This window comes from Antechinus flavipes, chromosome X, assembly GCF_016432865.1.
Source record: "Antechinus flavipes isolate AdamAnt ecotype Samford, QLD, Australia chromosome X, AdamAnt_v2, whole genome shotgun sequence".
Classification (NCBI taxonomy): Eukaryota; Metazoa; Chordata; class Mammalia; order Dasyuromorphia; family Dasyuridae; genus Antechinus; species Antechinus flavipes.
This window is the reverse complement of record NC_067404.1, coordinates 8969079-8996837: the sequence shown is the minus strand read 5'-3', so window position 1 is coordinate 8996837 and position 27759 is coordinate 8969079. Positions and strand designations below refer to the sequence as shown.

General features: G+C 42.5%; 1 protein-coding gene across 1 annotated transcript; it reads right to left on the bottom strand.

The window, feature by feature from the left end:
* On the bottom strand, positions 1 to 26597 carry FAAH2 (fatty acid amide hydrolase 2). Its single transcript, XM_051967937.1, has 11 exons — positions 26175 to 26597; positions 21626 to 21708; positions 20807 to 20943; positions 19464 to 19673; positions 12489 to 12608; positions 11216 to 11351; positions 8809 to 8926; positions 5639 to 5758; positions 2629 to 2740; positions 1761 to 1955; positions 1 to 610 (listed from the first exon to the last, which is right to left on the bottom strand). Exons 1-11 carry the CDS (start codon positions 26370 to 26372, stop codon positions 435 to 437), a joined length of 1605 nt encoding a protein of 534 aa, XP_051823897.1. The 5' UTR covers positions 26373 to 26597; the 3' UTR covers positions 1 to 434.
* Between the last annotated feature and the right edge of the window lie 1162 nt (positions 26598 to 27759).

Here is a 27759-nt window from a genome sequence, read left to right as displayed (position 1 = left end):
TTCCCAGAACTTCAATAACTCTTTTATGGCAATTTCTGCTTCTTTATACCCCATACTTAGGCTCATTTGCATCTCGCCTGAAATGTGATGCCAAAATGAAATAAAGAACTCTAGATTAACCAGGACAGAGTCCAAAAGGAACAAAATTGATGTCAGTGAACTGTTGTAATCATGGGGATCCCGCTTACAATCCAACAAAGTCTCCAACTCTTCTTCACGTGAATTCTTGTCCAGCCATGCTTTCCCCATCCATTGTCTTGTGCCATTGATTTCTTGAATCCAGATGGTGGACTCTATCCTTGTGAAATTTGATTCATCTGTTAGTTTGATTTCTAAAAGCTTAACATGATCTTTTTTTAGCTGAATATTAGTTATCCCTCTTAGCTCTTTGTTTACCCACAAATAGGATAAATCTGAATTTTGGAAAGATAATTCTAGGACTTTCCAGGACAGACCCAGCCACCAAAACTCTTCTCCAGGTACTGAGCCACAGCCAGAGTCAGGTGATCATTGAAGGGGCCAGCCACCACCTGGATACCCAGAGGAAGGCCCTTGCTATTCAGGCCAAGTGGGCATTGGGTCACAGGAAAGCCGAGTGCATTGAAGATGCCTAAAGAAAAAAGAAAAAGTAGCATTTTGAAAATCACACTTGTTTTCTAAGATTCCTTGATTCCTCGTTCTTCACAAAAACTGTAGCTATTTTATTCGCTTTCTATAAGTTCAGGGCTAAGTCGGCACAAAAGGAAAGGTCAAAATTAACTATGCACAACATCTCATTTTGGCACTGCTGGCTATGTTACTTTTTCCAACACACAAGTGAACGGTAGGACAAGGATAACTGGATCAACGGAGAGACCCATGAAGTGAAGCCATGCTTGGCACAAGAAAAAAAAGGAGATGAGCTAGGGTACTGTAGATGCCGCCGGGCAGGGGCAGGTGCCATCTGGTTTGGTGATAAGGGAAGGTTTGCTGGGAAGGGGAGTGGAGAGATGCGTATGCACAGAAACAAATGGGTATCAATCCATTGAGAACACTGTGGTCAATACATATGAATACCTACTGAGGATGAGGAGAGGACCTTAATAAATGTGGACACTGCAGCAATTTAGTGCAGGGCAGAGCAAGAAGTGGGGAAGTCTTGATAGTTTTCTGGGAAATTACTATACTAAGAAGGCAGGAATACTGTCAAAATAGAGTGAAGCATGAATTATAAGAAAGTCATTGGCGATTACATCAGTTGTGTGGGAAAGGACTTTGACAGCCATCTGCTCTAACCCATACGTAAAAGAAATCATTATACTAACACGTCCAGGGAATGTTTGTCCAGCCTCTGCCAGAAGACCTGGAGAGAGGGAGAGCCCTGCAGTTGAAAGCTGCCACCTTAGGGTGACTAGTTATTAGGAAATTTTTCCTGACATCTGGCCTAAATCTTTCTCTTTGCTGCTTCCATCCTTGTTCTTGGGTCTATCTTCTGAAGCTCCCAGAACAAATTGAACCCCCCACCACTTAGCGATCTTTCAAGCACAAGCACGACATCCCCACTGAATTGATTCTCCAGGCTACACCTGTCTCAGGCCTTCAAGGGCCTCATCATTGTATTAGAATTCAAATGGAAAGGTTAGGAATAGAGGCACTCAACAGGTAAGCTGGCAGGCTTTGGCTTCGTAAGACAGTCAGTGTGCCCCCTCTGACTTCCCCATGACTGACGGTTCTGAGGATGAGTTATGGACGATCTCATCTCTTTCCAAGCTGGAACCCACCTGTGTAAGCAAAGTTGAAAGGCCTTGTCAGAGGGAAGTGGTGCTTGGGAGCCACTCGAGGATGGGAGGGGTATAAGAAGACCCCATCATTTCCCAGCATGCCTACAAGCTCAGACCGAAGGACTTGCCTTAATTCTTCAAACCTGGCATAGGTCTGAGGGTCATGTTTGAGAACTGATTCCAACAGGCCCAGACCTAGGGGTGACAATAAAAATTAATATGAAATTAGAAAGAATACTCACATTTAATGCTCCCTGCTTGGGAAAGTATTTCCATATATAGTCTCTGGTCCTCTTATTTTCCCTCAAAGGAATTATCTGGGCCTTTTAAAGACATTCATCACCTAAGGAAGGAGAGTTTGCTCTCCTTCCTAGGCTTTTAACTAGCGCCCTTTCTTACTCTATCCATGGCACAACCCAGGAGGTCATTCATCTCTCATCGGCAGGAAAGAAAAAGGCAAGGTGCCAAAAGCTTTCATAGAGCATCAGTTTAGGGCACAGGTTGGTTAAACTGTCGCCTCTTCCTGGTGCCTGAAGAGCCCTGCTGAGCAGCAGCTCCCTGCTTCAACCATTTTCAAGCCTGAATCCCCTGGAACACAACGTATGTAATATTCAAAGCTTGCCTTCAGGCTAATTTACTGTAGTCACGAAAGAAAACAAGAAGAAGAAACTTTGTGGTGGAACTTTTGGCAACACAACCCCAACTGACAGCTATCTTTCCATTTGTTAGCCACACCCACATTTCACAGATGGCCTTATTCAGAAAGGGAACCATCCTGTACAAAATGAAATTTGCAAGGATTTGGGAATTAAAAATCGGCCCATGCCTCTTACTGCCCTTTCCCCATGAGAGAAGTTGGCTGATATACCAATAGAAGGGATGGTGTGTGTTGACATCCCAAGGACCCATTTCACCAGTTCCCAGAGGGGCCATACAGGCTTTCCATGATCTCCCAGCAGTTCTTGGAACTTCACTGATTCCTGAAATTTGTCAAATAAAACACACATAGGTGAATACTTGTGTTAATGATATTTTGAAGCAAATAGGTCAGAGTAATCTTCTCGGCTGCTTTTCCCAAAAGTCTGTGGAGAGGAGGACAGAACCAAGATGATGGAAAAAGTCAACAATTCTCCCGAGCTCTCTTCCAAATATTTAAATGAACACTTTTAAGTGATGACATAAAACAATTCTTGGAGCAGCAAAACTCATAAAGTGATGGGGTGAAATAATTTTCCAGTGAAAGACAACTTAGGTCAGTAGAAAAGGTCTACTGCACGGCTGGACACAGGCCACACCAGCACAGATTGGGCCCCAGCAAACCAGGAATAGGTCTTGGGAGTCAGTGAGCCAGCAGCAGGAGCAGCTGTTTCGGGAGCTCTCAGCCCACAGACGGGAAGGGACTGAACAACTTTTCAGAAGGAGATCGCAGGGGATCTCTCCATTAGTACAAAGCAGGACTCTTTGCTTTGCCCATATCTGGATCCAGGTTAGAGTCTTGAGTGGCAGGTCAGTAAGGAGGAGCACTTGCACACCAGAGCTTGCTGTCACAGTGAACCGTGGACCTGGCTCACAGTTCCAGGGCAGAAAAGAGTGCTTGTGGTCACTCACAGACTAGAGCCCAGAGCAGGAGAGGAGTAAACACACCTCTCTTTAGATCATACCACTTGAAGAATTGAAAAATTACATCCCTAGAAGGATTTCTAAAAACAGATGCACAAAATCCCTGAAGCTTGGGCCAGTGCTTCCTCCAAACTGGAAACAAAATCCTACTTTAAAAGTCAAGTAATAGTTTGGGAAAATGAACTAACAAGAGAAAAAAATACTCTGACCATAGAAAGTTTCTATGGTGACAAAGAAGATCAAAACACAGCGAGAAGAAGAAAACAAAGGCAAATCTCCTAAATCCAAAGTCACCAACAAGAAAAATAAGAATCAGTCTCAGGTGATGGAAAAGCTCAAAAGGAATTTTGAAAAGCAAGAAAGAGAGATAGAGGGGAAATCGGGAAGAGGATTGAAGGTGAGGCAAAAAAAAATCATGAAAAACAAATCAATAGCTTGATAAAGGAGACACAAAAATACTGAAGAAAATAACATCTTAAAAAACCTATTAGGCCAAATAGTAAAAGAGGTACAAAAAGCCAATGAGGAGAGAAGAATACCTTAAAAAACAGAATTGGTCAACAGGAAAAAGAGGCATAAAAATTCACTGAAGAGAAGAACTCCTTAAAAAAGTAGAATTGGCCAAATAGAAAAGGAGATACAAAAGCTCAATGAAGAAAATTCCTTAAAAAGGAGACTTGAACAACTGGAAGCTAATAACTTTATGAGAAATCAAGGAACAACAAAATAAAACCAAAAGAATGAAAAAATAGAACACAATGTGAAATGACTCATTGCAAAAACAACTGATCTGGAAAATAGTTCAAGGAGAGGTGATTTTAAAATTATTGGACTACCTAAAAGTCATGATTTTTAAAAAGAGCCTAGACATCATATTTTAAGAAATCACCAAAGAAAACTACCTTGATATTCTAGAACCAGAGGATAAAATAGAAATCAAAAGAATCTACTGATTATCTCCTCAAAGAGATCCCCAAATCAAAAACTTCCAGGAATATTATAGCCAAATTCCAAAGCTCCCAGGTCAAAGAGAAAATTTTCTGGCAAGCAACCAGAAAGAAACCATTCAAGTGTCATGGAATCACAATCAGGGTATTATAAGATTGAGCAGCTACTACATTAAAGGATTAGAAGACTTGGAATATGATATTCCAGAGGGCTAGGACTACAACCAAAAATCACCTGTCCAGCAAAACTGAGTATAATTCTTCAGAGGAAAAAACGGATATCCAAGAGGAGTTTCAAGCATTCTTAATAAGACCAGAACTGAATAGAAGAATCTGATTTTCAAAGATAAGACTAGAGAAGCATAAAAAGGTCAACAGGAAAGGGAAATCATAAAGGACTTAATAAGGTTAACCTTTTTACATTCCTATATGAGAAGATGATACTTGTAACTCCTAAAATGTTTTTCATGACTAACAATGAGTATAACTGCTAATTAATATAATAAATAATGAGTATAATAATGAGCATTACTAATAATGGGCAGTTAGAAGAAGTGGATATAGACAAAGGGCAGAGGCATGACTTGAATATGAAGGGGCAATATCTTAAAAAATAAAATTAAGGAGTGAGAGAGAGAAATGTACTGGGAGAAATGGAAAAGGAAAGGGATAGTGGGATAAATTATCTCACCTAAGAGAGAACATTTTTTAAAGTTTTTACAGTGGAGGGGAAGGGGAGAGGTGAAGAAGAGTGTAATTTAACCTTACGCTCATCAGAATTGTCTCAGAGACAGAACAATGTACACACTCAATTAAGTACAGAAATCTATGTTACCCTACAGGAAAGTAGGAGGGGAAGGGGACAAGAGAAAGTGGTAGAGGTGATAGAAAAGAGAACAGATTGGGGGAAAGGGGGAGAGAGTCGTCAGAAGCAAAACACTTTTAGAGTTTAAATAATTTTTAAAAATCTATGGAGAGGATGGAGTCAGCCCTGGAGTCAGGAGGACCTGAGTTCAAATGCAAGACTCTGGGATCCAGCAGAAAACCATATAACAAGGAATATTAGGAAATTTGCTGCCTTTTCATGTTAATATAAAATTTGTCAAGAGAGATAAAAATAGATTTGTAGAATGAAAAAAAATGATCAGGGAAGATGCATCCATCCTGAAAAATTCTTGTTACTATAAACACAATTGCAGTATTAAAATTCAGCATTTGTCACCCATAGCATTAAATGGGATGTATTCTCAGCCACAGAAAACCCACAGTCTTCAAAGCATATTGTGATACCACAATCCCAGGATACCATACCGTGCCATCGTGGTTCCTGGCCGACATCACGGTGACCCAGATCTGGTAAGAGTATTTCATTTGACTAAGTTTTACATGCCGAACTGAGGCACCTAGCACAGTCTCCAGGTGCTTCACCACCTAATACCAAATAGAAATAAAAACAAAAAAAAATCATCAACTGAAATTTTTGGCTATATCAAAGTGAGTGAAGTATCTTATAAAACACAAACAAGGATTCCAAGAAGGGGGGTTCACTTTCATCCTTCAGCCTATCAGAAGGAACCAATGACTCTCTCTGAATGATGAATGGCTAACACCATTTTGGCTGCACACTAACAAGATGATAGAAATACTGCCCGATTAAGAATGTTAAGTCAGACCTGGCTATGCATAGAAGCCATTTTTTTTCAGCTCTTACAGAGCCCCAAATAATCCATAGTCATTACAGGGTTCCACGCCCAGAATCGGGGGTTTGTTTGGGAAGAAGTTTCAGACTTACAACGAAAACAGTCTCATAGAAAATAGTATATTGTTTCTATATACTTCAAGCAAGGCATTGTCTTTTAGCTATTGTTTTATAGCAGAACACAAAAAGAGAATTTCCTAGGAAATCATGAATCTCCATTTCATACATGTTACTTTTAAAATAGTTCCATTGATCTATGTTTCCTTTTGAATTTTCCATTCTCTCCTGGGCATTTTATTTTTTTAACATATTTTAATTATTGTTCTATAAGAAATGATCAGTAGGCTGATTTCAGAGAGGCCTGGAGAGACTTAGATGAACTGATGCTAAGTAAAGTGAGCAAAACCAAGAGAACATTGTACATGGCAACAACAAGATTATGTGATGATCAACTCTGATGGATGTGTCTTTTCAACAATGAAGTGATTCAGGTCAGTTCCAACAGACTTGTGATGGAGAGAGCCATCTGCACCCAGAGAGAGGAGTGTGGGAACTGAATGTGGATCACAAGATAGTATTTTCACTTTTCTGTTGTTTGCTTTTTGTTTTCTTTCTCATTTTCTTCATTTTTTGATCTGATTTTTCTTGTGCAGCATGATCAATGTGTAAATATGTGTAGGAGAATTACAAATGTTTAATATATATTGGACTACTTGCTATCTAGGGGAGAAAGAAGAAAGGAAGAGAGAAAAATTTGGAACACAAGGTTTTGCAAGAGTGAATACTGAAAACTATCTTTTGCATATATTTTAAAAATAAATAGCTATTATTTTAAAAAGGAAGGGTGAAATAAAAACTTCTCTGCTCTTGGAAAAATGTATTTTTTCCAATGACATGTAAAAATAATTTTAACATTTATCTTTTTTTAAATTTTGAATTCCAAATTCTCTCCCACTTGTCCCCTCTCGTTGAGAAGGAAATTTAATAGAAGTAAAACATTTGCAGCTTTGTAAAACATTTCCAAATTAGCTATATTATAAAAGAACACAGACCAAAAAAGAAACCCCCCAAACAAGAAGTATATGAAAAGTAATATACTTTGATCTACATTCAGACTCCATGTCTTGGATCATTTTTGCTGAGAATAGCTATCATTCACAGTTGATGATTGTATAATATTGCCGTTACCGTGTACAATATTCTCCCGGTATTTCTCACTTAACATTGCAGAAGTTCATGTAAGTCTTCCCAGGTTTTTATGAAATCATCTGGTTTGTCATTTCTTATACAATTTAAAAAATATATTTAACATTTCACTTTTCCAATTACATGTAAAAACAAATTTTAAAATTTGGGTTTTTTAATTTTGAGTCCCAAATCTTCTCCTTCCCTCACTTCCCCCCTCACTGAGAAGACAAGCAATCTGATATAGGTTATACATGTGCAAACATGCAAAACATATTTCCATAGTAATCCTGTGGGTCAGAAAGAATTAGACATAACTGAAAAACGACTGAACAACAACATCAAAACTATGTGAGGAACTGACACAGAATGAACACATTGTGTTCGTGATCAAAGAATATGAATTGCTTTCAAAATAAAATTTACAAGCACAGAAAAGCATGCTCCAAATATAAAGAAAGCAATCTGAAGTTCTACATCGCTCTATACAAACTGGTACAGATTAAAAAACGAAGAATATTGGGAAGGCTATGGAAGACAAACACACCGATACACTTTGAATGAAGCTATGAAACAAGTGGTCTAACTATTTGGGATTGCAATTTGGAATCATTACTAAACTGACCATACCTTTTATCATGGCAATCACACTACTGGACATAAAATGCAAAGGAATGATGAAAGTCCAATACACACCAAAATATGAATAGAAGCTTTTATAATTATGACTAAGAATTAAGCAAAAATTGGCTGAACACACACACACCCACATACACACACACACACACACACACACACACACATACACACACACTCACTCTTGCAAGTTTTCCCCCCAATTTTTTCTTGAATAGTAAGTTTGTGTCCCAACAGCTGGGATCTTTGTGTTTATCAAACACCATGTTTACTTTGCTCATTTACTTCTATATATTGTGTACCTAATGGATTCCATAGATCAACCACTCTGGTAAACAATACCAAATTGTTTAGACCTTTACAGCTTTGTAGTATAGTTCGAGATTTGGTACTGCCAGACGCCCTCTTCCCGATCTTTTCATTGATTCCCTTGATAGTCTTGACCTTTTGTCCCTCCAGATGAAATGGTTATTTTTTTCCTAGAGCTATACAATCATTTTTTTCATTTGTACGGCACTGAAAAAGTAAAGTAATTTATGTAGATAGTGTTATTTTTATTATTTGATTCAGTCTACATGAGTAATTCATCATTCTTTAATTACCTTTATTCATGTCTATTTGTGACTAAAGCATAAAGATGAGAAGCATCAATAAAACATTTTTAAAAACAAAAAATAAAATGAGGAGTTATATAAGATGACTTCTAAGGTCCTTTTCAGTTCGAAATCTATGAACCCATGACTTCTCTCCACCATATACATACATCCAACTATTTTACTTGAAGCTAGGAGTGGGAGTCTGGTAGAACTTTTGCTATAATCACGTGAAATGGCATCCAGACTTGGCTCTGGACAATACTACTCACATGTTCATCATTAGTATTCTAAACTAGCAGTCAAGAAAGGCTATTATGTCACTTCTTACGTGATGACGATCATAAATCAATATTGCTCCTACTTACGTTCTTCTGGGCCTGAAGCAATTCTTGGTCCACTCGGGACACAAGGAATGAGCCCCCATCATGTTCCATCCAGTAGAATTTTATTTTTTGTACTGGAAACTTTTTATCCAGCTGTAACCTGAGGGTAAAGAAAAGGAATGAGATATTAAGAAAATAGTTACCTCTGTCTCTTCCTCCTACCTAAAGTACTGAGCTATAATAGACTTTTCTCAAGACTGTCAGAATCTTTGAACTTCAGATATAGAGATTTCTTCCAAAACATTTCTATATCATGTGTACACCAATAAGGAAAGACATTTAGGGGTAGGGCAGCACCTTCAGTCAGAGAGGTAAGAGAAGATAGGGGCAGCTAATATCTGCTTGAGAATAAGTTCCTATTCCTATCTGCCCCTGCAAATTAGATCATTAAGAGACCTTGGGGGCAAGAATAAAATTTAAAATGGGTTGAGTGTGGTGTTCCCCTCTAATTTTGATCAATTGTATTGATCAAAGCAGTGATGAAGCAACACACACCCAAAGCCACCTAAGCTTGACATCTCCCCCCAACTCCAATCAGTGGCCACAGCCCTGATCTTATACTTGGACAATCTCACCCCAAGAGCATCTCCTTCCCTTTCCACTCTCCTGACCATGCCTCTGGCTCAGACGTTGTTAGACTGGCCCCAGGACTAGTGTCAAAGCTTCCTAATCTGTTTCATTGCCTGCCATCTATCCCCGCTCCAGGAACTCCTCTACACAGCCAATCTGGTCACATCATTTGTCAACAAAAGTTGGGACGATTACCAAACAGACAAGTTCTAGTTTTGTTTTTTGTTTTTTTTTTAAAAGACTTTCTCATACAAAGATGCGGACTAGACAAGCATGCTAAATCTCGTATTATTCCACTGGCCTAAAATCACCTAGTTGTTTTTTTTTTATTCTTTAAATAACTTTTTATTGAGATTAAATCACCTAGTATCAGAAACCTTGGCTATTTTCTTGCTCCCTGATAGCAGTATACATGAACTAGAGGCAAGGTGGGATTAGGGTTACTTGAACTCTTTGGCTGCTGAAAGGTCCTATCTCACTGAAGTGCCAGCTTCAAAATAGGGAACGTAGAAGTGAGAATACAACACAGTTGTGAAGATCAAGCAGTGCACCCTTGTCTATACTGCTTTCTATCACTTTTCTATACTGCTTCTCTATCTCATTTAATAGCAGACATTTATTTAGGATCACAGGATCTGAGTTCTGGAGTGAACAGGGACCTCTCAGCTGAGGAAATTGAGCTTAACAGACCCAACTAAAGTTATCCATGTAACAAGAGGCGGGGGGGGATTTGAACCGAGATCCTTGGACTTTAGGGGGCAGTCCTTTCCATTTTGATTTAAGGAGAAGGAATGACAAAGACTCCAGGATCTTTGGCAAAACAAACAGACCCATGGACAGCACTGGTATATTATGGTCCACTGGGTCACAAAGAGCCAAGCACAACCGGATGACTGAATGACAGATTCATACATGATCTCCTTTGAACCTCACAAGCACCCTGGGAGGTAGGTCCTCCACATATTATTAAGTCTATTTTTCAGAAGAAGAAATTGAGGCTCAAAGAGGCTCACTTCTGCATATAACCAATAGGTGCATGCAGAGGGGAAGGAGATGTGAATAGTGTTCTACACCGTTAGAAAGCCAGGGCCCGTGGATGCAGCAGCCTCTGACTCAACCCACACCTCCCCCTTGGTGGGCTCTTTCTGTTCTTCCAGAGCTGTCTTGCCTCTAAATGAAGGATCCAGTCATGTCTGATTCTTCCTGACCCCTCTGGGGCTTTCTTGGCAGAGATCGTGGAGTGATTAGACATTTCTTCTGCAGTCTATTTTACAGATGAGGAAACTGAGGCAGAGGGGGTCAAGACACTTGCCCAGGATCACACAGCTAGTCATTATGTGCAGCTATATTTGAACTCAGGGAGAGAAATCTTCCTGACTCCTACCCCAGCACTCTACTGCTCCTTCCCTTCACTGGCACACCTTTCACTAATATACTTCAAGTGGAAGGAGGTGCCCACTGGAGAAAGGCTATTGTGCAGCTGGCAAATGTCTGGAGAAGGAAAAAGAGGAGCAGGAAGAAGCCGGCTCATGCTGGGATCAGGAGAGGGCTAGGCTCCAACGCCACTGCCAACAATTCCTAGCCAAGTGACCACGGGCAGATCTCGGCATCTCTTGAAGTCTCAGTTTCCTCATTTGGAAAAGGAAGACAATTGTTCCCACAAATCATACCCATGACATCCCACCATCCCCTCATAAGAGGGTGAATCTCAAGCACTTTGTAATCCTCACAGCACCATCAAAACACCAGGTACTGTGAATTTAAAGAAAACACAAACGGTATCAAACAGTCATGGCATAGGATAATGTCAAGATGGTACTTATGGAGGCCAGGTCCCGCCATGACTCTCAGCATGGGTTCCAGATCCTCAGCATAGCGACACATGGGGCCGGTGCACTGGAACTCCTCCTGGGCTCCCATAGCCATGGGAAACTGGCCTTCATTGGAGACCACCCCTGAAAGCACAGGCATGGGATTAGCCTGGAAAAGCCCCACACTTCTGACCTCCAGCAGGTCCATATAAGCTTTCCCACATGGCAAAGGACCCGTGTAACCACTATGGCCACCCTAGCTGTAGCTGAAGTGAGACCAGAGGGAGAAAGAGGGAGATGGTCTGGTTAAAGGGAAGTCTACAAAATAGGAGGAAGAGCAAAACAATAAGATGGCTTTCAGCTGCTTCCCATCCAGGTATTCTACGATAAGGTGAAACCCATTCATCAGCAAGGCACTTGTGGATCTCCTGGCTGAAAGGAAGCAGTGCTCCAAAGTCACGTGACTTCTAGAAAAGTCCCTGAGTAAGGTGGTGAGGGGGAAAGTAGCTCTAAAGGACAGTCTACATGCGGCCTATACATGCCCACCTGGCACACGATCACAGACGCAATGTGCAACAAGAACATGGGCTTTAGCTGAATTGAGAGGGCCGCCATGCCTCTGGCCAGACTTAACCAGAGGCTAGAAGTGGGACATCTGGCTCAGTCCCTTCTGTAGGTGGGCTTATACCTCCTTGTCAAAGACAAAATGATTTTCTTTGTGGACAGAACTAGCCTCTCTTTAAAGAAGAGGTTTGTCTCGGTGTTCAAATCTTTATCTAATTCAGTACTTCAAGGGGCTGCAATTCTACTGTCGTGGCTACCAAGCAAAGTAGACTGCTAACCACCACACCAGAAGAAGATCATGTTCGCCCCCTTCCCCCAAATATTCTGCTCTCTCCTAACCTGACAGTCGATATCTTTCTTGTAACAACTGGCCATATTCCTGATGTGATTCTTGTTCATTTCCATTTCTTCCTGGATCCCATTTTTTACCCTATTTTCTGTGCCTTCCATTTGTATTGCTCAATTTCGAGATATCAAAAGAGCAAAACTGTACTCTTTAATTGTGACATGTTTAGCATGGCTATCCTCAGACTGAAAACTAATTGAGAGCTCCCAGAATTACAATAGCAAATTTCTAGTCCCAAAACCCTTTGCACATGTCTAAGTTATGGGAACCTCAGTCCTGTGTAAGAGACTATAATCTCCCTCATGACCAGGATGAGCAAAGGATCTCTTCCTCCATACCCCTCTCTGCTCCTGGCCCCGGATGAGCATTACCTGATGTGGGTTTATGTCCAAAGATGCCGTTGAAAAAAGCTGGCATGCGGATGCTGCCACCAATATCTGAGCCCACGCCGATTACCGAACAGGCAGCAGCTAGGGCACAGCCTTCACCTCCTGAGAACACAAGAAAGACAACCTTCAAGGAAACAAACAAGCCCTTCCACCGAATCCCGGTAGTGGAAAAGCAAGAACCCCTGAAACATCGTGCATCACTCCATCTTGTGCATTGTACTAAATAAAGGCTTATAGGAGTGGTCATCCTCATCTTATCATCTCTTGGATTTATCTAGGATCATCTCTAGGACATGTCCATGCCCTAGGGAGAAGGCAAAGATTACTAAGGTACCTCTAGTGTTACTCAACTATCGCCAAGTTGTGATGATTTTAGGTAAGGGCCTAGAATGTGAGCAGGAAGCAGAGCATCAGAGGAAGATCTCCTGGGCTAGATACATGGAGATTTCCAGACCTGTTCCTGGAAAAACATGTTTGGAAAAGTTCGGGCAAGATCCTATCGAGAGCAACATCTGTTTGTTAGAAAGAAAATGGCAGCCATGCACTTGCTCTGCCATAAGTTGCATATTCTATAGGCCACAGAAGAGGAATACACATAATTCCACAGAGAGAAAAGGAAGAAACTTCCCCTCCAATCCTTCCACTCCAAAAATTCCATTTGCGTTCATGCCTTTGGGACTCTCCTAGGATGTAGGGGCCATCCGGGAGACTCCTTGAGGACCAGTAGCACTGTTAGATCCCCAGTCTATAAAAGCCAGTATCACCAAGTTCAATGGCAAGACCAAAGTCAAGATCAGTGGGGGCGGTATGGGATGCAGCGTGGGCAACCCCGGTGCCTCTGACGTCTGACCAAGCCCTGAGTGCTTCACGGCACCTTCGTCAGCCATCTCCATAGCCAGCAGAACAAACTGTTTTGCCAGGGGAAGTCTCCGTGTGCTTGGGGCAGACACCCCCAGCCTCACTGACAGGTCTGAGGACTCTCAGTTACCCCCAACCTGATTTAGCTAGTCTGCTGGGAGGATGTGGCCACTGCACAGGCCACAGATGCTGGGAGCCACAGCTAGGAGTGGCAGGTAGTTATACAGAGAGATCGTATGAAGTTAGAGTGACCAAGCTTGGTCCCCAGATGAGAAAATGACTCTTCCTCTTGCATTGGGGAGCAGACGATTAAAATCTAAGGGAGAACTTACAATAAGTACTCTGTTGTCGGCCATTTGTCAGTTGTGTTCAACTTTTTACATTCCCATCTGGGGTTTTCTTGGCAGAGGTATGGAATGTTTTGCCATTTCCTTCTCTGGCTCATTTGACAGATGAGGAAACTGAGGCAAATAGATGAAGTGACCTGCCCACGGTCATACAGCTAGAGAGTATCTGAGGTGGGATTTGCACTCACCAAGGTGAGTTTTCCTAATTCCAGACCTAGCATTCTCTCTACCATGGGGGCTCCCTGTCTCACAGTAAGTACTTAGGTCCCCAGGGAAACACAGCCAAAAGCCTCTGAACACCAGGGAATGGGTGCAGGCTTAGCCAGGGAAGCCAGAGGTCTGCAGCAATGCTGTCTTGACCCCAAACCAGGGTCTTATCCCTGGGGGCCAGGACCAGGAGGGCAGCGATCAGGGCACAGCTGACACCTTGCCCCTTCCAGCAGCATGGCATGCTGGCTGGTGCCACTCCTAAGGTCTCGGGAGACTACAGCGATTGGCACCCAGACTCTAGATAATACAGATTAGTATCAAAAGAGGCACCATCGTTACTTCTGAATTCACAGCACCTGACCATAACAGAAGAAGTAAGGCTGGAAAAATGAGTAAATGTAACAAAAGAGCAAAAATCATAAAAACAAAACCATCATAGAATCCAGGACACACAAGAAATAAGCCCAGAAGAAGACAGCTCCACACCATCTCTGAGCAAAGCCTCAGGTCAACTTATGAAACATTTGTCAAGCACCTAGTGTGCCACAGATCCAGAAGCACACTTAAAAACAGCTCACACTCTCCAAGAGCTCCCAGTCAAAAGTGGAAGATAACGTGCAAATCACTATGTGCAAATATGACCAAAACAGGGTAAATACAAGATGAAATTATTACAGGGAGGAACCAAGATTAAGGAGGAAGGGGAACAGCTTTTTGAGAATACAGGACTTTAACTGAGACTTGAGAGAAGCTAGATAAATTCAGAAGATGAAGGGTCTTGTGGAATGAGCAGCAAGGAGGCCAGAGTCACTGAAATGCAGAGTACATGGGAGGGAAGGAAGTGGAAGGAGTTACAGAAGACAGGCACCCCATAGAAAAGGGCTTTAAAAACCAGAGGAGTTTCTTGGAGCTCCTGGAGTTTACTAAGTAGGAGGAAACAAGATCAGCCCTGAGATTTAAGAAGATGGCTTTGGTGACTGAAAGAAGGATGGATTGGATTGGGAAGAAACTTGAGGCAGCAGATCATCAGCTGGTTATTATACTAATCCCCAACATGGGGAAGTAGGATCAGAAGAGAGAAGGGGCCATATTGGAGAGCTGTTACTAAGGTAGAAAACCACAAGACTGGACAACTGCTTAGGTATAGGAGGGGTGTAAGAAAGAGTAATCTGTGTAACTGAAGAACAGTGATTTTCTTTTTTTTCCCTGTGTGTGTGTGTGTGTGTGTGTGTGTGTGTGTGTCCGGTAATTGGGATTAAGTGCCTTGCCCAGGATCACACAGCTAGGAAGTGTTATGTGCCTGAGGCCAGATTTCAACTCAGGTCCTTGTTACTTCAGGGTTGGTGCTCTATCCTTTGCACCATGTAGATGCCTCCATAGTGACAGTCTTGGAAGGATTAAGAAAAAGAGGAAGCAGGGAGGGTTCATGGGAAAAGATAATGAGTTCAGGTCTGCCTATGTTGAAATCAAGCTATCTAGTAGGCAGTGGCTGATGTAAGAATGGAGGTGAGAAAAGAGGTTGGTACTGGACAAATAGATCTGATTTTCATCTGCATAAAGATCAGAGTTGAATACATGGGAGCTGATGAAATCGTCAAGAAAAGTATTTTAAGGAGAGAAGATAAAAGGTTTCACAACAAAGCTTAGGGGAAGCCCATAGTTAGCATGAGACAAAGATCCAGCACAGATTAGGGAGAGCTCAGACAGAACCAGGAGAAAAACGTGTCGATATATGAAGGAAAAGAGTATAAAGGAGAGGAGGTGGTTAACTGAAAGCTATAGTGAAAGATCAAACAGGATAAGGATTGAGAAAAAGCCATTAGATGCAACAACTGGCCAGGATGATGAAATGCGGAGGCCGAACCAATATAATCAAAATGTATTTAGGGCCATGCCAGTCAAACTACCAAAGAATTCTTTTATAAAGCAAGAAAAAAATAATAACAAAATGTATCTGAAAGAACAGAAGGTCAAGAATATCATCAAGGGAAATAGTGGGGGGAAATGAGGATAAAGGGGGCCTAAGCAGTATCAAATCTCAAACTATTCTACAAAGCTGTAATCATTGAAACAATTTGGTACTGGATAAGAAATAGGGATGTTGATCAATGGAACAAATTAGGTACACAATGTACAGAAGCAAATTAGCACAGTAGCCTTGTGCTTGATAAACCAATGGAGCGCAGCCACTGGGAAAAGAACTCATCGTTGGACAAAAACTGCTGGGAAAAATGGAAATCATTTGGCAGAAATAAGGTACAGATCAATATGTACAGGGGGACATGGAAGAAATTAGTGATCGACTAAGAGATGGGGAGTTTTGTAGGAAGTAAAATGGATAACTTGGATGACATGAAATTTTAAATGTTTCTATGCAATAAAAAAGGGAATGCAGCTAAAATTCAAGGAGCAGCAGAAAACTGGAGAAAAATCTTTGCAGCAAATTTCTCTGATAAGTTTCGTTTCTAAATCGGAGAGGGCCAAATCTACAAAAATAAGAGTCATTCCCCAACTGATAAATGGTCAAGCGATATTAACGGACAATTTTCAGAGGAAGAAATTAAAGCCATCAATAATCAGGTGAAAAAATGCTCTAAATCACTCTCGATTAAAGAAATGCAAATTAAAATGACTCAGAGGTACCACTTCACAATCATGAGACTGGTTAACATATTAGAAAAGGACAATGGCAAATGCTGGAGAAGTAAAACAGTTGGCATACTAATGCATCGTTGGTGGAATTGTGAACTAGTCTAACCATTCTAGAGAATAATTTGGATTAGCTCAAAGGGCTATCCAACTATGCATAATCTTTGACCCAACAATACCACTATTAAGTCTATATCCCAACATCATCAAAGGAAAAAAAAAAAAGACTGATATGTACAAAAATATTTCTAGCGGCTCTTTTTACGATAGCAAAGAATTGGAAACTGAGAAGATGCCCATCAGTTGGGGAATGGCTGAGCAAATTATGGTATATGATTGTGATGGAATACTGTTATCCTGTAAGGAAATGATGAGGAAGATATTATACTATATGATGTAATTGCCACACTATGCAATGTACATAACATATTAAGCACATATTCATATGAATTATACATGGTTAGATATAATCATCTATAACTATATAACCAATTGTACAATTCTATTATATAGTATATTTAATTTATTGTAGCTAAAATACATTAATATTCAATTGTTCATTATCCATACAATTATATTATATTATTTTCATCATATTATATAATTGTCACTTAATATATAACATATAGTTATATATTATGCATATTATATGATATCGTGTCGATTACATATGTGCATTAATGGCATATAATAGATTATATTATATTAATATATTATAGTAACATTATTGTATTATATTATATATTGTGTGCCATTATTAAATTATTAACGTATATGCATAATTATGCAAATATGTATTATTATGATTACATGTGATCAACATTGTTATGTTATATAGTTGATTCACCATTTAATTTCACATGATTCATTATTCAGTATTTATTAACCATACAATTAAATCATATTCATTGCAATCATCATACTGTATACTTATGCTATCAATTATATCATAATGAACCATGCAATTATGTTAAATTATATGACTAATAATAAAGTTTATTATAATATGTAATCAATTTAATGATCAAGTATATAACATGATAATAAAGTTTGTATGATTAGTTATATAATATTTTATTGTATGGTTATCAGGATAATTATGACATGCTATTGCAGCATGTAATTATATAATCTACAGTGTTTTATATATTACATTATAATAATCATTTATAATGTGCAATTGAATTATGTATTATGTTTCATTTATTAACAAACTGCATGATTACTCAGAGTTACTTATCAATTGTGTGATTGTCATGTTAGATTTATATTATGTTACAATGCTTTAGAACTTGTAATGCATGGTTTTATAATATGCACAATAGATTATGGTCATTTAATTATGTAGCAATGTTTATTATATAATTGATATAGGATTACATATATAATTATATAAGTTTTTATGTCAATTATACTATCATTTATTAGTTATATATTTATTAGATGATAAAGTTGTAATGTCATATTATATGTAATATATGATTATAATCAAATGTACCATTATGTAGTATTGTTTTTATTATTAAATTGCATGACTATTCACAAAATTATTTATCAGCCTATATAATTATGTCATCACTTTTACTATGCTTCTACTTTATTATTACATCATGTGATTAATCACAAAATTATTTATTGTAATTCATTTAAAAATCACAAAAATAAACAATTGCAAAAATTATGAACTTATTAATCATATTATTAAATTCATTGCAATTATTACATTATTATAATAGTACAATAAGATAATATTATAGTGCATCTTTCATTTTATTGTGTTAGTTTCACAATTATAGGTAATGTATAATTGTTTCCAATTTGGTATATACCATACCATTTTAAAATTGTTTGTAATTAAGTCTATCATAATATTATTTTTATCCTGCACTATATTTATTAAATTAAATGATGTAATTAAGTATGCATTCATTATATAATTATTATATTAACTATCATCACATATTGTATTATACATGATTATATTCTATCCTATGATATAAGATATTAAATTAATGAAATAATTAATATATCGATGCTTATTAATTGAAAAATAAAAGGCAAAAAGTAGCATGGTTAATTATCTATGCAGTTTTGGGGTTTGGGGCGAGGCAATCAGGGTGAAGTGACTTGTCCAGGTTGACGCAGCTAGTGATTGTCAAGTTTCTGAGGCCGGATTTGTATTCAGGCGTTCCTGACTCCAGCACGAGTGCTCTATCCACTGCATGACATAGCTGCCCTCTGAATTGATCAGACACATTTTTAAAGCAAAATGAATGTAATAGAGACTCTAGTTTTCACAAATGAGCCTCTATTTTTGTTCTACTTTATATATGAAAATGGATCTTTGTCTTTGTTAAAGCCAGAATAAAAAATAAAATGAAGAATAACATTACGTTAGAAAGGAAGGCAGTGTAATAAAATATAACAGTGATTTTTTTTTTCAGCAGAGGAAACCACAGTCTTAGCTCACCACAGGGAGCTAACACTTCCTGCCTGAACTCATCCTAAAGCTAGAAAGCTTTTGCAAAAATACATGAATAGACAGATAAACAAACAAACAAATATAGATAAATAAATAACCATCCTGCAATGATCTCTTTTCAAAGTGTAGGTTGGTGTTGAAAAGATTTTCCTAAAGAAGCCATGGCTTTATCTACCCGCTTACAAGCCAGAACGATCGGGCCATCGGGACCATTTGTCAGCTCCATTGGATCACAAGCTCCTCGGGGCAGGGAATGTCTTTCTGCTTCTCATTGTATCCCCAACACTCAGACCCGTGCCTGGCACACTGGAGGGACTCGATCAGTGGTTATCGATGGACTGATTGATCCTCACTTCACCACAGACTTTTCACGGGCCAGTTCCTCCCTGTGACCTCAAACAGGAAACTCACCTGAACTACCACCCACGATGCACTGCACATCATACGGGTTGTTGGTTCTGCCGTAAACCTTGTTGCTAGACTCATACCACATGCAAAGCTCGCTGCAATTGGTCACTCCGAGGGGGATAGCGCCAGCTTCCTTCAGCAACGCCACCACCGCGGCGTCCGTCTGGGAGATGACGTTCCGACGGTTCACCAGGCCGGAGGAATTGGGCATTCCTGGGACAAAGGTGGGACAAAACGACTGATTCTTGGGGTTGTGTTTTCGTGCTATAATCAGTATTGATACATAATAATGTCACATTATGTATAGTACAGAGCCATGTATTCCATATAACATCTTAATAGCCTATAAATACAATATTTATTATTCCATTCTGTTCTATTATTGTATTTATGTTAATAGAATATAAACCTAACAATTACATGATTAATAAGAAATTGAATGATTAATCATGTAATTTGCCAATAAATTTAACATAATACATAATTTAATTGGGTATATATGTGATGAATTTTCATGATTAACACAATAGAGAGATTTATGATCAATCAGATAATTCACTAATAAACACAGTTCATGATGAAATTGTACATGATATATGATTGATTTTTATGATTAATGGACACCACAGAAAGATTTATGTTGATCGAAAGATCCCAGTTGGCCCACTTGCCCAGGGACCTAAAAGAAAACAGAACAGCTTGACTGAACATAAATAAATAAACTAGGAAGTCTAATGGAAACCAGGCCATTAAGTGCATGGGCACCTCTGAACCTTCCTCTTCCTTGGGCATGTCAGTGCACTGGAGGCATAGTATACACCCCCTCACTCTGGCTTCCCCACAGAGCTGACTCCTAGAGGAGGCCTGCCCCGATTGCTCCATTTCTGGGCCCCACCCACCTAAATTGCCTTGTCTGCCATTCACCAAGGCGTAATGCCCGGCACATAGAAGGCACTGGACAAAGGTTTGTCCTTTCTGCTGGAGGACCAGGGAAATAGATATCACCGCTCAAGTCAGTCCCAATACCCCTTGAGAGAAATAAAGGATAAGACAACTAGATGGAGCAGTGGATCAGCCACTGGATTTGGAGTCAGGAGAACCTGACTTTAAACCCAGCCTCAGCGACCGAGTCCTTCCCGGCTGCGTGACGCGGCGCAAGTCACTGAACCCCAACTGTCTCAGCAAAAAGAAAGAGAGAAACAGAGACAGAGGCAGGAGAGACAGAGAGAGACAGAGAGACAGGGGGAAGGGAGGCAAGGAGAGATGGAGAGAGAGACAAAGAAACAAAAAGAGAAAGAGACTGAGAGAGAGAGAGAGAGAGAGACAGAGAGAGAGAGAAAGGTTACCATGCAATTCAAAAGCTTCCTTGACAGTCAAAGGGACCCCCAAGAAGGGCCATTTTTTTTCTAGTGTTGCTTCATCTTCTTGTTCCTCCAACAGCCTTCTATCCACATCCAAAGCTTCTTGCTGAGCTGCTTCAAATCTAAGGAGGAAGAACAAAAACTCTTATTTAAGAGAAAAGCATAAAAATATGGAACGTGACAGGCAAAAGGACATTTATTGTGAGTATCTGAACTAGACTGCTACCCCAAGGAAGCCATTACTTCACTGGGAGCACAAAGGGTCCATCTCAATTGCTTGCAATCAGGGTTTTTCAGTATCTTGGTATATGTCTTCAGCCAAGGAGTGGAAATGCTCTTGTGGGAAGCAACTGGATTTGAATCATGAAAGTATCACTGAGGTCACCTGCAACTTAGGAGTCACAGAGAGACAGTCCAAAGGAGCTTTGCTAATATCAGGGTTACTTAGTGGAAAGGAGTCCAAGGTGGGCAAGCTGTGTTCCCTTCCCAGGAGACTTGCTTCCTGCCTCCCGCCTCCTGCCTCCTGCTTGCCATGGCATTTTTCTAGCCATTAACTATGCTATCAAATGTTGCTGAAGACAACCAATCAAGAGGGAGGCACCACGAACCATGAAACTAAAGCATCTAGAACCCCACGGGTACCAGCCTTTTCCCCAAGAGACATGGAGGTGGGAAATGCTGTTTCCTAATCATTGTCACTAAAAGAGACAACAAGCATTGGAAAGACTTGCACCCCTCTCACTGGCAGTAAATCCTTGCCCGCTTATGAATAACTACAAAAGCCGGTCGTGGACTCCGACTCACCGATCCTTGACAATGGCATTGATCATCGGGTTCACTTCCTTTATTCGGGTAATATATGTGTTAATGACATCTATACACTTCACCTGCAAAATTAAAAAAAAAATTCTACATTAAGAAGCGAGTAGCAATGCACATTTGCAAAGACTTCAATGATGCCATTAATGAATATTATTTCAATTACTTAATGAATTAATATTCAATGAATGAATAGTATGTGAATGGATGAATTTTCCATCAATGAATTTATTTGAATTAATTGGTGAATCAATATGGCATTGATGAATATCTTTGGTGCACTTACCTTGAACAAGGCAGTCTGTGAGGAAGAATAGGCATAGGGAAGGATACCAGAAGGATTAAGACATAGCCCTTGTTCTAAATCAACTTCCCCTCTAGCGGGTAGAGAAATAGGACCCAAATCACCATCATATAGAGTAGACTGTTGGTATCATAATGTAGAAAGGAGATCAACAGAGACGGGGGGAAGCTCACTGCAGGCAGAGGAAGCCACTTGTGAGGTGGCACAAATGAAGGGAAAACCTACCCCGGGGAGACAAATTTTGAAAACCCCCAAACAGACAGTTCCCTGTTCTGAAGGAGCTCACATTCTATCAGAAAAGACAGCATGTGCGGCAGGTTTCAGCTGCAAGTTGGAAAGGCCCGGTGGCTCTTGGGGTAGACATCATCTTAAATGTTACTCCCACTGATGGGATGGAGAGTCACCTGATCCAAGGCCAGGTCTCAAATGGATGGAAAGTGACTCCTTGGATGACGGCTTCAGGGGCTGAGCTAGGAAGCGGGGCCAGTGGGGAGCACGGATCTTCCCAGCAGGTTGGGATGTTGCCTTTGGGACTTGAGGACAGAGGTGGTGCAGGTGGTGAAGTGCCCAGTGTGCACTGCCTCCTGTCTATTCCTCTGTGGCTCAGCTAGGCTGACTTGCCCTCTGCAGAGCTGGCAGTGGGTCAGCGTTTGAGGGGGTCCGACCTATATTTCGAAGGCAGTGGAGCGTCCTCAGTGAGGTAGGTGAATAATAGGATGAGGGAGATGGTTTAGGAAGATTTGCACTGTAGGATGGAGCAGAGAGGGGAGAGATGGGGAGGCAGGGAAAGCAGTCAGAAAGCTTCTGCCGAGAGGGACAAGAAGCAGACGACAAAGTAAACGAGCCATCTTACTTGAGAATGGAATTCCAGCGGCTGCCCCCCTGTGAGTCATCAGGAAACGGTGGCCACCCCCGAGGCTCAGGGACCCCCAGTGGGGGGGGTCTCCACTCTCCTCCTGACCCCACATGCCCACCTCCAGCATCTCTCCCACGCCCACGGTGGTGCCAGGAAGTTAGGATCAGCACAAGACCTAGCCCACAGAAGGGCCTTCAGAAATACTTACTAAAAGAATGAAAGGAAGGAGAGAATTAAGGGAGGAGGAGAGAGCCAAAGACTGAACTGTGAGGAATTTTTTTATGGGTGATGGAGAGAAAGAGATTACCATTCAGAGAAGGAGGAATACAACTTGCCTCTCAAGTACTCAAGAGGGGAAAGAGCCGGTGGATGGGGAAGGGATGTGATGTGCCTGAAAGCCCCTGAAAGCAAAATGGCCTTTAAACATTCTCTATGGAATGAGATGGGTGGGAAGCTTCCCGCTGAAGCTCTCTGACAGGGAAAGCTGTACCTGCCTTGCTCTCAGAAGCTATGGATTCTTTTAATTTCTTACACGGGGGGGGGTAGTGGTAGAAGAATGGAACACAGAGTAACTGGCACAGAGAGAGGGGAAAGGAACTGTGACACTCTTATGTGATCTTGTGCAAGATTTGTGGGCCTTGGTTTTCTTGTTAGCGAAAATGAGGACATTTGGGGAAAGGGTCAACTCTAGGGTCGGTGACTGTCCTAAAGTATCCATCATATCCAACTTCACGAGTCTCCATCATTGCTTATTTTTGCATCAGGGGCTCTTCGCCCAGGACCTGTGAGCTTTCTGATCTTTCACATTTTGGTAACTGGACTTCAGCTGGTATTTTATGTATTTAAACATGTGATTCTGAGGAAGGGTCCCTCCATTTCATCAGACGGACAACCCAAGGGGCCCAGGACACCCCCAAAGGGGATGAGCCACCCGCTTCAGAGTGTGCTCAATGAGCAGAAAGCTGCAGGTTCTTGTCATATTAAGAGTTAATACTTCTGTGTCATTTAAGTCATACAGATGCTGGCCTCCGTGGGCAAAGGCAGGAAAACACGAAGACCCCCAAGTTTAGGAGGAGCTACCCTTAGCGATGGACCCCCACAGACGTTCCACGGACTGGGCAGCGGCAGCAGCCACCTCCACGAAACTGGCCCCAAGTCCCGCCTCCTCCCGTTGCTTCTGGCTTACTTCCCCAGGAGCCGCAAGTGTCTCCCTTTTGATAGGGCGGGATGCTGATGATCAGAACGTGAATCAGTACTAAATGGCCACAAGCCCTAGCGTTAATGTTGAAACAAGGAGGGGGATCGGGGTGACTTGAGGGATTTGAACAGGAAGATCGTGCTCCCAAGAAGTTGCAAAATTAAGTAACGAAGGGTTCAGCTGGTCACTGAATCACAGAGTTGAAAAGGAGCTTAGAGACAGTGTGTCTGATCTCATTATCTGCAAGAGGAGGAAACTGGGGGAATTCACTTGTCTATAAAGTGCGGAGAAGCCAGGAAACTGGACAGCTCCCAGCAGGGCCGGCATCTGAGGGGCCGAAGAGCCAATGCCTGTCACTTGGTCGAATCCCACTAAGTCATTAGGTATCTGCTCAGAGAAAGGCACTCTTCCGGGTCCCGGGAGCAGAACTGGGGAAGGCCCTCAAGGAAGTCTCTCACACTGAGTTTCCTGAGCCTTCTCAGCCTATTTCACTTGCTCTAGTAGAAGGAAGAGAGCCAGTCTATGTGGGCTTTGTTTTGTTTCCTTCCAGAATTGACTGGACACCACAATTGCATCCTCCTTCTTTTTTCTACCACAGACTACAAAGAATAACCATGCCATCCCAGCCTAGCCAAGTGGAGAGCAGAAAGGGCCGCTCCTTCTCTTCCTCCCCGTGGCACACAGCAGACAAGCACCCATCTGGCCTGAGACCCAAGTAGGAGCTGATTGGGGAGAGTTCCCGGGGGAACCAGGCTTTGATAATTAGCAGGTCAGGAATCACCCTCCCGCTCTTCTTTCAAAGTCCTTTTCTGGTTGGAGACGTGGGAATGACCCTGGACTCCACCTGCACCCTCAGGTGTCAGGGGAGCCGGGTGCTCCAACAGTGCAGTGGAGCTCACAGAGAAAGGAAAGGGGTCCCGGCCCTGCTGCTGCATCTTCTGCAAGATCCCTGGGCTTTGCTTTTCCCATTTGCTGAAAGGAGAGGTGTCGTTGTTTGGGGGGGGAAGGGGTCCCTTCCAGCTCTTGGGACAGTGACTTTAGGAAAATCTTTAAATCCAGGTCTTGTTGTTCACTCGTGCCTGGCTGGGACCCCGTGGACCGCGCCACTCTAGGGCCGGCCACGGGGCATTCTGGCAAAGACACTGGCCGGCATTTCCTTTGGCAGTGGATAAAGGCAAACAGGTAGAGTCTTGGGGTCACGTGGCCAAGCGCCGAGGCTGGACTGACTCCAGACCAGGGGCTCCCACCACTGGGCCACCTAGCTAACTCTGAAGTCTACCTTTGAGAACCGTTTAGTGAGACACGAACGCCTCCTCAGGCAGCGGGTCCTTACGCCCTTGGCACCTGGGGCCTCTCCTGGGCTCCACGTTCAAGGCCCATTACACTGTGTACCTTCTGCTTCTCCATGAACATTTTTAGCTCAGCCAGGGAGAGCCTGGCTGAGATGGTCATCCGGGGCAGCCAAGCTTTGGGATTTTGAAACCCTGGCTTCTGGCCTCCGTTCTGCTTCTCAGCAGGCCTCAGTTTCCCCTTTTGTTAAGGAAAAGGAAGGGTCCAGGCAAACGCTCTGGCCACTTTCAGCCCTCAAGATAAGATCATGATTTTTTCTGGAAGCATGATGAAAATGGAAATATGTTTAAAAGAATTGCTTGCTGTGCAGGGGAGGAGGTGGGGGTGGGGTAGGAGACAGAAAAATTTGGAAGGCAAAATTTTCCTAAGAGGAATGTTGAAAACTAAATTAGTTTGTATTTGGAAAAATAAAATACCATTAAAAAAAAAAAAAGACCCAAGTCAGGAGTCGTTAAACATGTTCTCAAAGGAAAAAAGGCCTGGGAAAGATGCCTTGAATGAGGAGGGGGAGGGGAAGGAGCAGAACAGAGGACCGGGGCCCAGGAAGTCAAGAACAGCTCCCCTAAAGAGCAGACTCGGCCGCGGAAGAAGTCTCCTGCTCCAGGTGAGAGTGCGAGGGGATGGGGTCCCGCTGAGTGGGCCTGGGGCATCTAAAGGGCCGGCTCGCCCGAGGGCCAAGAACTACAACTCCCAGACCGCTTTGCGGCACGGCGGCCAGCCTCACGCCGCAGCCCCCCAAAGGTCGGAGCTGCTGGGGATCGAGCGCTCGAAGCGCGCTGCGCCCCCTCCTGTCCACCCTGTTCTCCCACTGCCTCGCCCCCCTCACCTTCCTCCGGCGGATGAGTCTGGCCAGCTGCACCCCAGAAAGCAGCAACAGGGGTTCGCTTGTAGGCTGAGCGATCCGGGAGCTGCGGGGGCACCGGGGGGACTCGAAGGCTCGCGCCACGTAGCCGACGAGGCCAATGAAGAAACCGACGGTACGCATCAGCAGCACTAGACCGCGCTTGGTGAGCGACAGTGGCATGGCGGTGACAGGAGCCGGACTGGACTGCTCCTGGCCAACTAGGCGCGCGGGGACATCTTTTAAAGCACTTACCCACAATGCCCCGCGATGCCTGCCCGCGCCTGCAGGGCGCGGTGCCAGAGATGCCAGGGTCTGGGCAGTGCGTGTCTTCCGAGGGCACAGAACGCTCGGCAGCGCGGGGGCCTGCGGTGTTGGCCAGAGGGTGGCGCGCTGTGGACAAGAGTGGGATCGCGTTGGCTCCGCCCGGGCTTGGCGTGAGGGGGAGGGGAAAGGGGAAGACTTCCCTCCTCCCTCCTTCTTCCTCTCTTCCCCCTCCCCTTCCCCCCCCCCCCCACACCTTGCTGACCGGGAACGTTTCACCTGCCCTGTACTACAGCACCTAACACAGGCTAGGGCACATAGCTACTCCAGATGGGGAGTCACATATTTTCCATAGCTAGAACATTCCTTGAAAGAAAGAGCTTTGCTTCTTGTGCCTAGAACGTAACAAGTGCTTAGCAAATGCTACCGGATGGACGGATGGATGGGGGGGTGGATGTATGGATGGACCGGTGGGGGGGTGGGGGGGTGGACGGACGGGTGGTGCGTGAATGAATGAATGAAACTACATCATCCCCTTCTCCATCTGAAAACAACCGGCAGCAGCCTCAGAAGAACCCCACCTCCACACCGCAGCCTGCCTCATTCAAAGGTTTCCCGACTGGGAGGCAAACTAGGTGTCTACAACTTATACCTGTTGTTCCTGTTCTCGCCTTCTGACCCAGCTGAATTTACCTAATCCCTCTTCCACCTTGTTCAGTCACTTTCAAGCCTATCCTGCTCTTTGTGGCCCCATTTAGGGTTTTCTTGGCAGAGATACCGAAGTCATTTGTCATCTCCAATGGAGATCACTTTTTGTCAAAACCATCCACCACCACCCGTCCATCTTGAGTAGCCTAGTGGGCTGCACAATTCCCTTCACCATTACAGGCAACAATCAGGGATGGGGGGTAGTAATAGGACTATCTCTAATAATAGTAGACGGCATTTATATAGTGCCTGGCTATTTATATAGCCAGGCACTGAGCTAACTAAGCATTTCACAGTTATCTCATTTGATCCTCACAACAACCCTATGAGCCTGTTATTTACTCCATTTAACAGCTGAAGAAACTGAGGCTCAGTGAGATCAAGTATCTTCCCCAGGGCGATGAACCTAGTGAGTGTCTGAAGTAGGATTTGAATTCCAAAACACCTTACTTCAGGTCTAAGGACCTGGCTAGCTGAACGAAAAAGTAAGTCAATAAGACTCCTCCCTAGGCTGGTCTCAAGTTGATGAGTTTTTCCTCCAAAGCAATGTAGTACATTGTCACAAAGGCTTGGACCTGAAAGAACAAAAAGTGTAAAG

Bases quoted from the DNA above. Each gene is read 5' to 3' on its own strand.
- FAAH2 (XM_051967937.1), bottom strand. From the start codon at position 26,372: ATGCCACTGTCGCTCACCAAGCGCGGTCTAGTGCTGCTGATGCGTACC. The intron at 20,944-21,625 runs GTGAGTCGGAGT...CTTCCTCCTTAG, and splicing joins AATGCCATTGTCAAGGATCG to ATTTGAAGCAGCTCAGCAAG. The intron at 12,609-19,463 runs GTGAGTTTCCTG...TTGTGTTCTCAG, and splicing joins CATCGTGGGTGGTAGTTCAG to GAGGTGAAGGCTGTGCCCTA.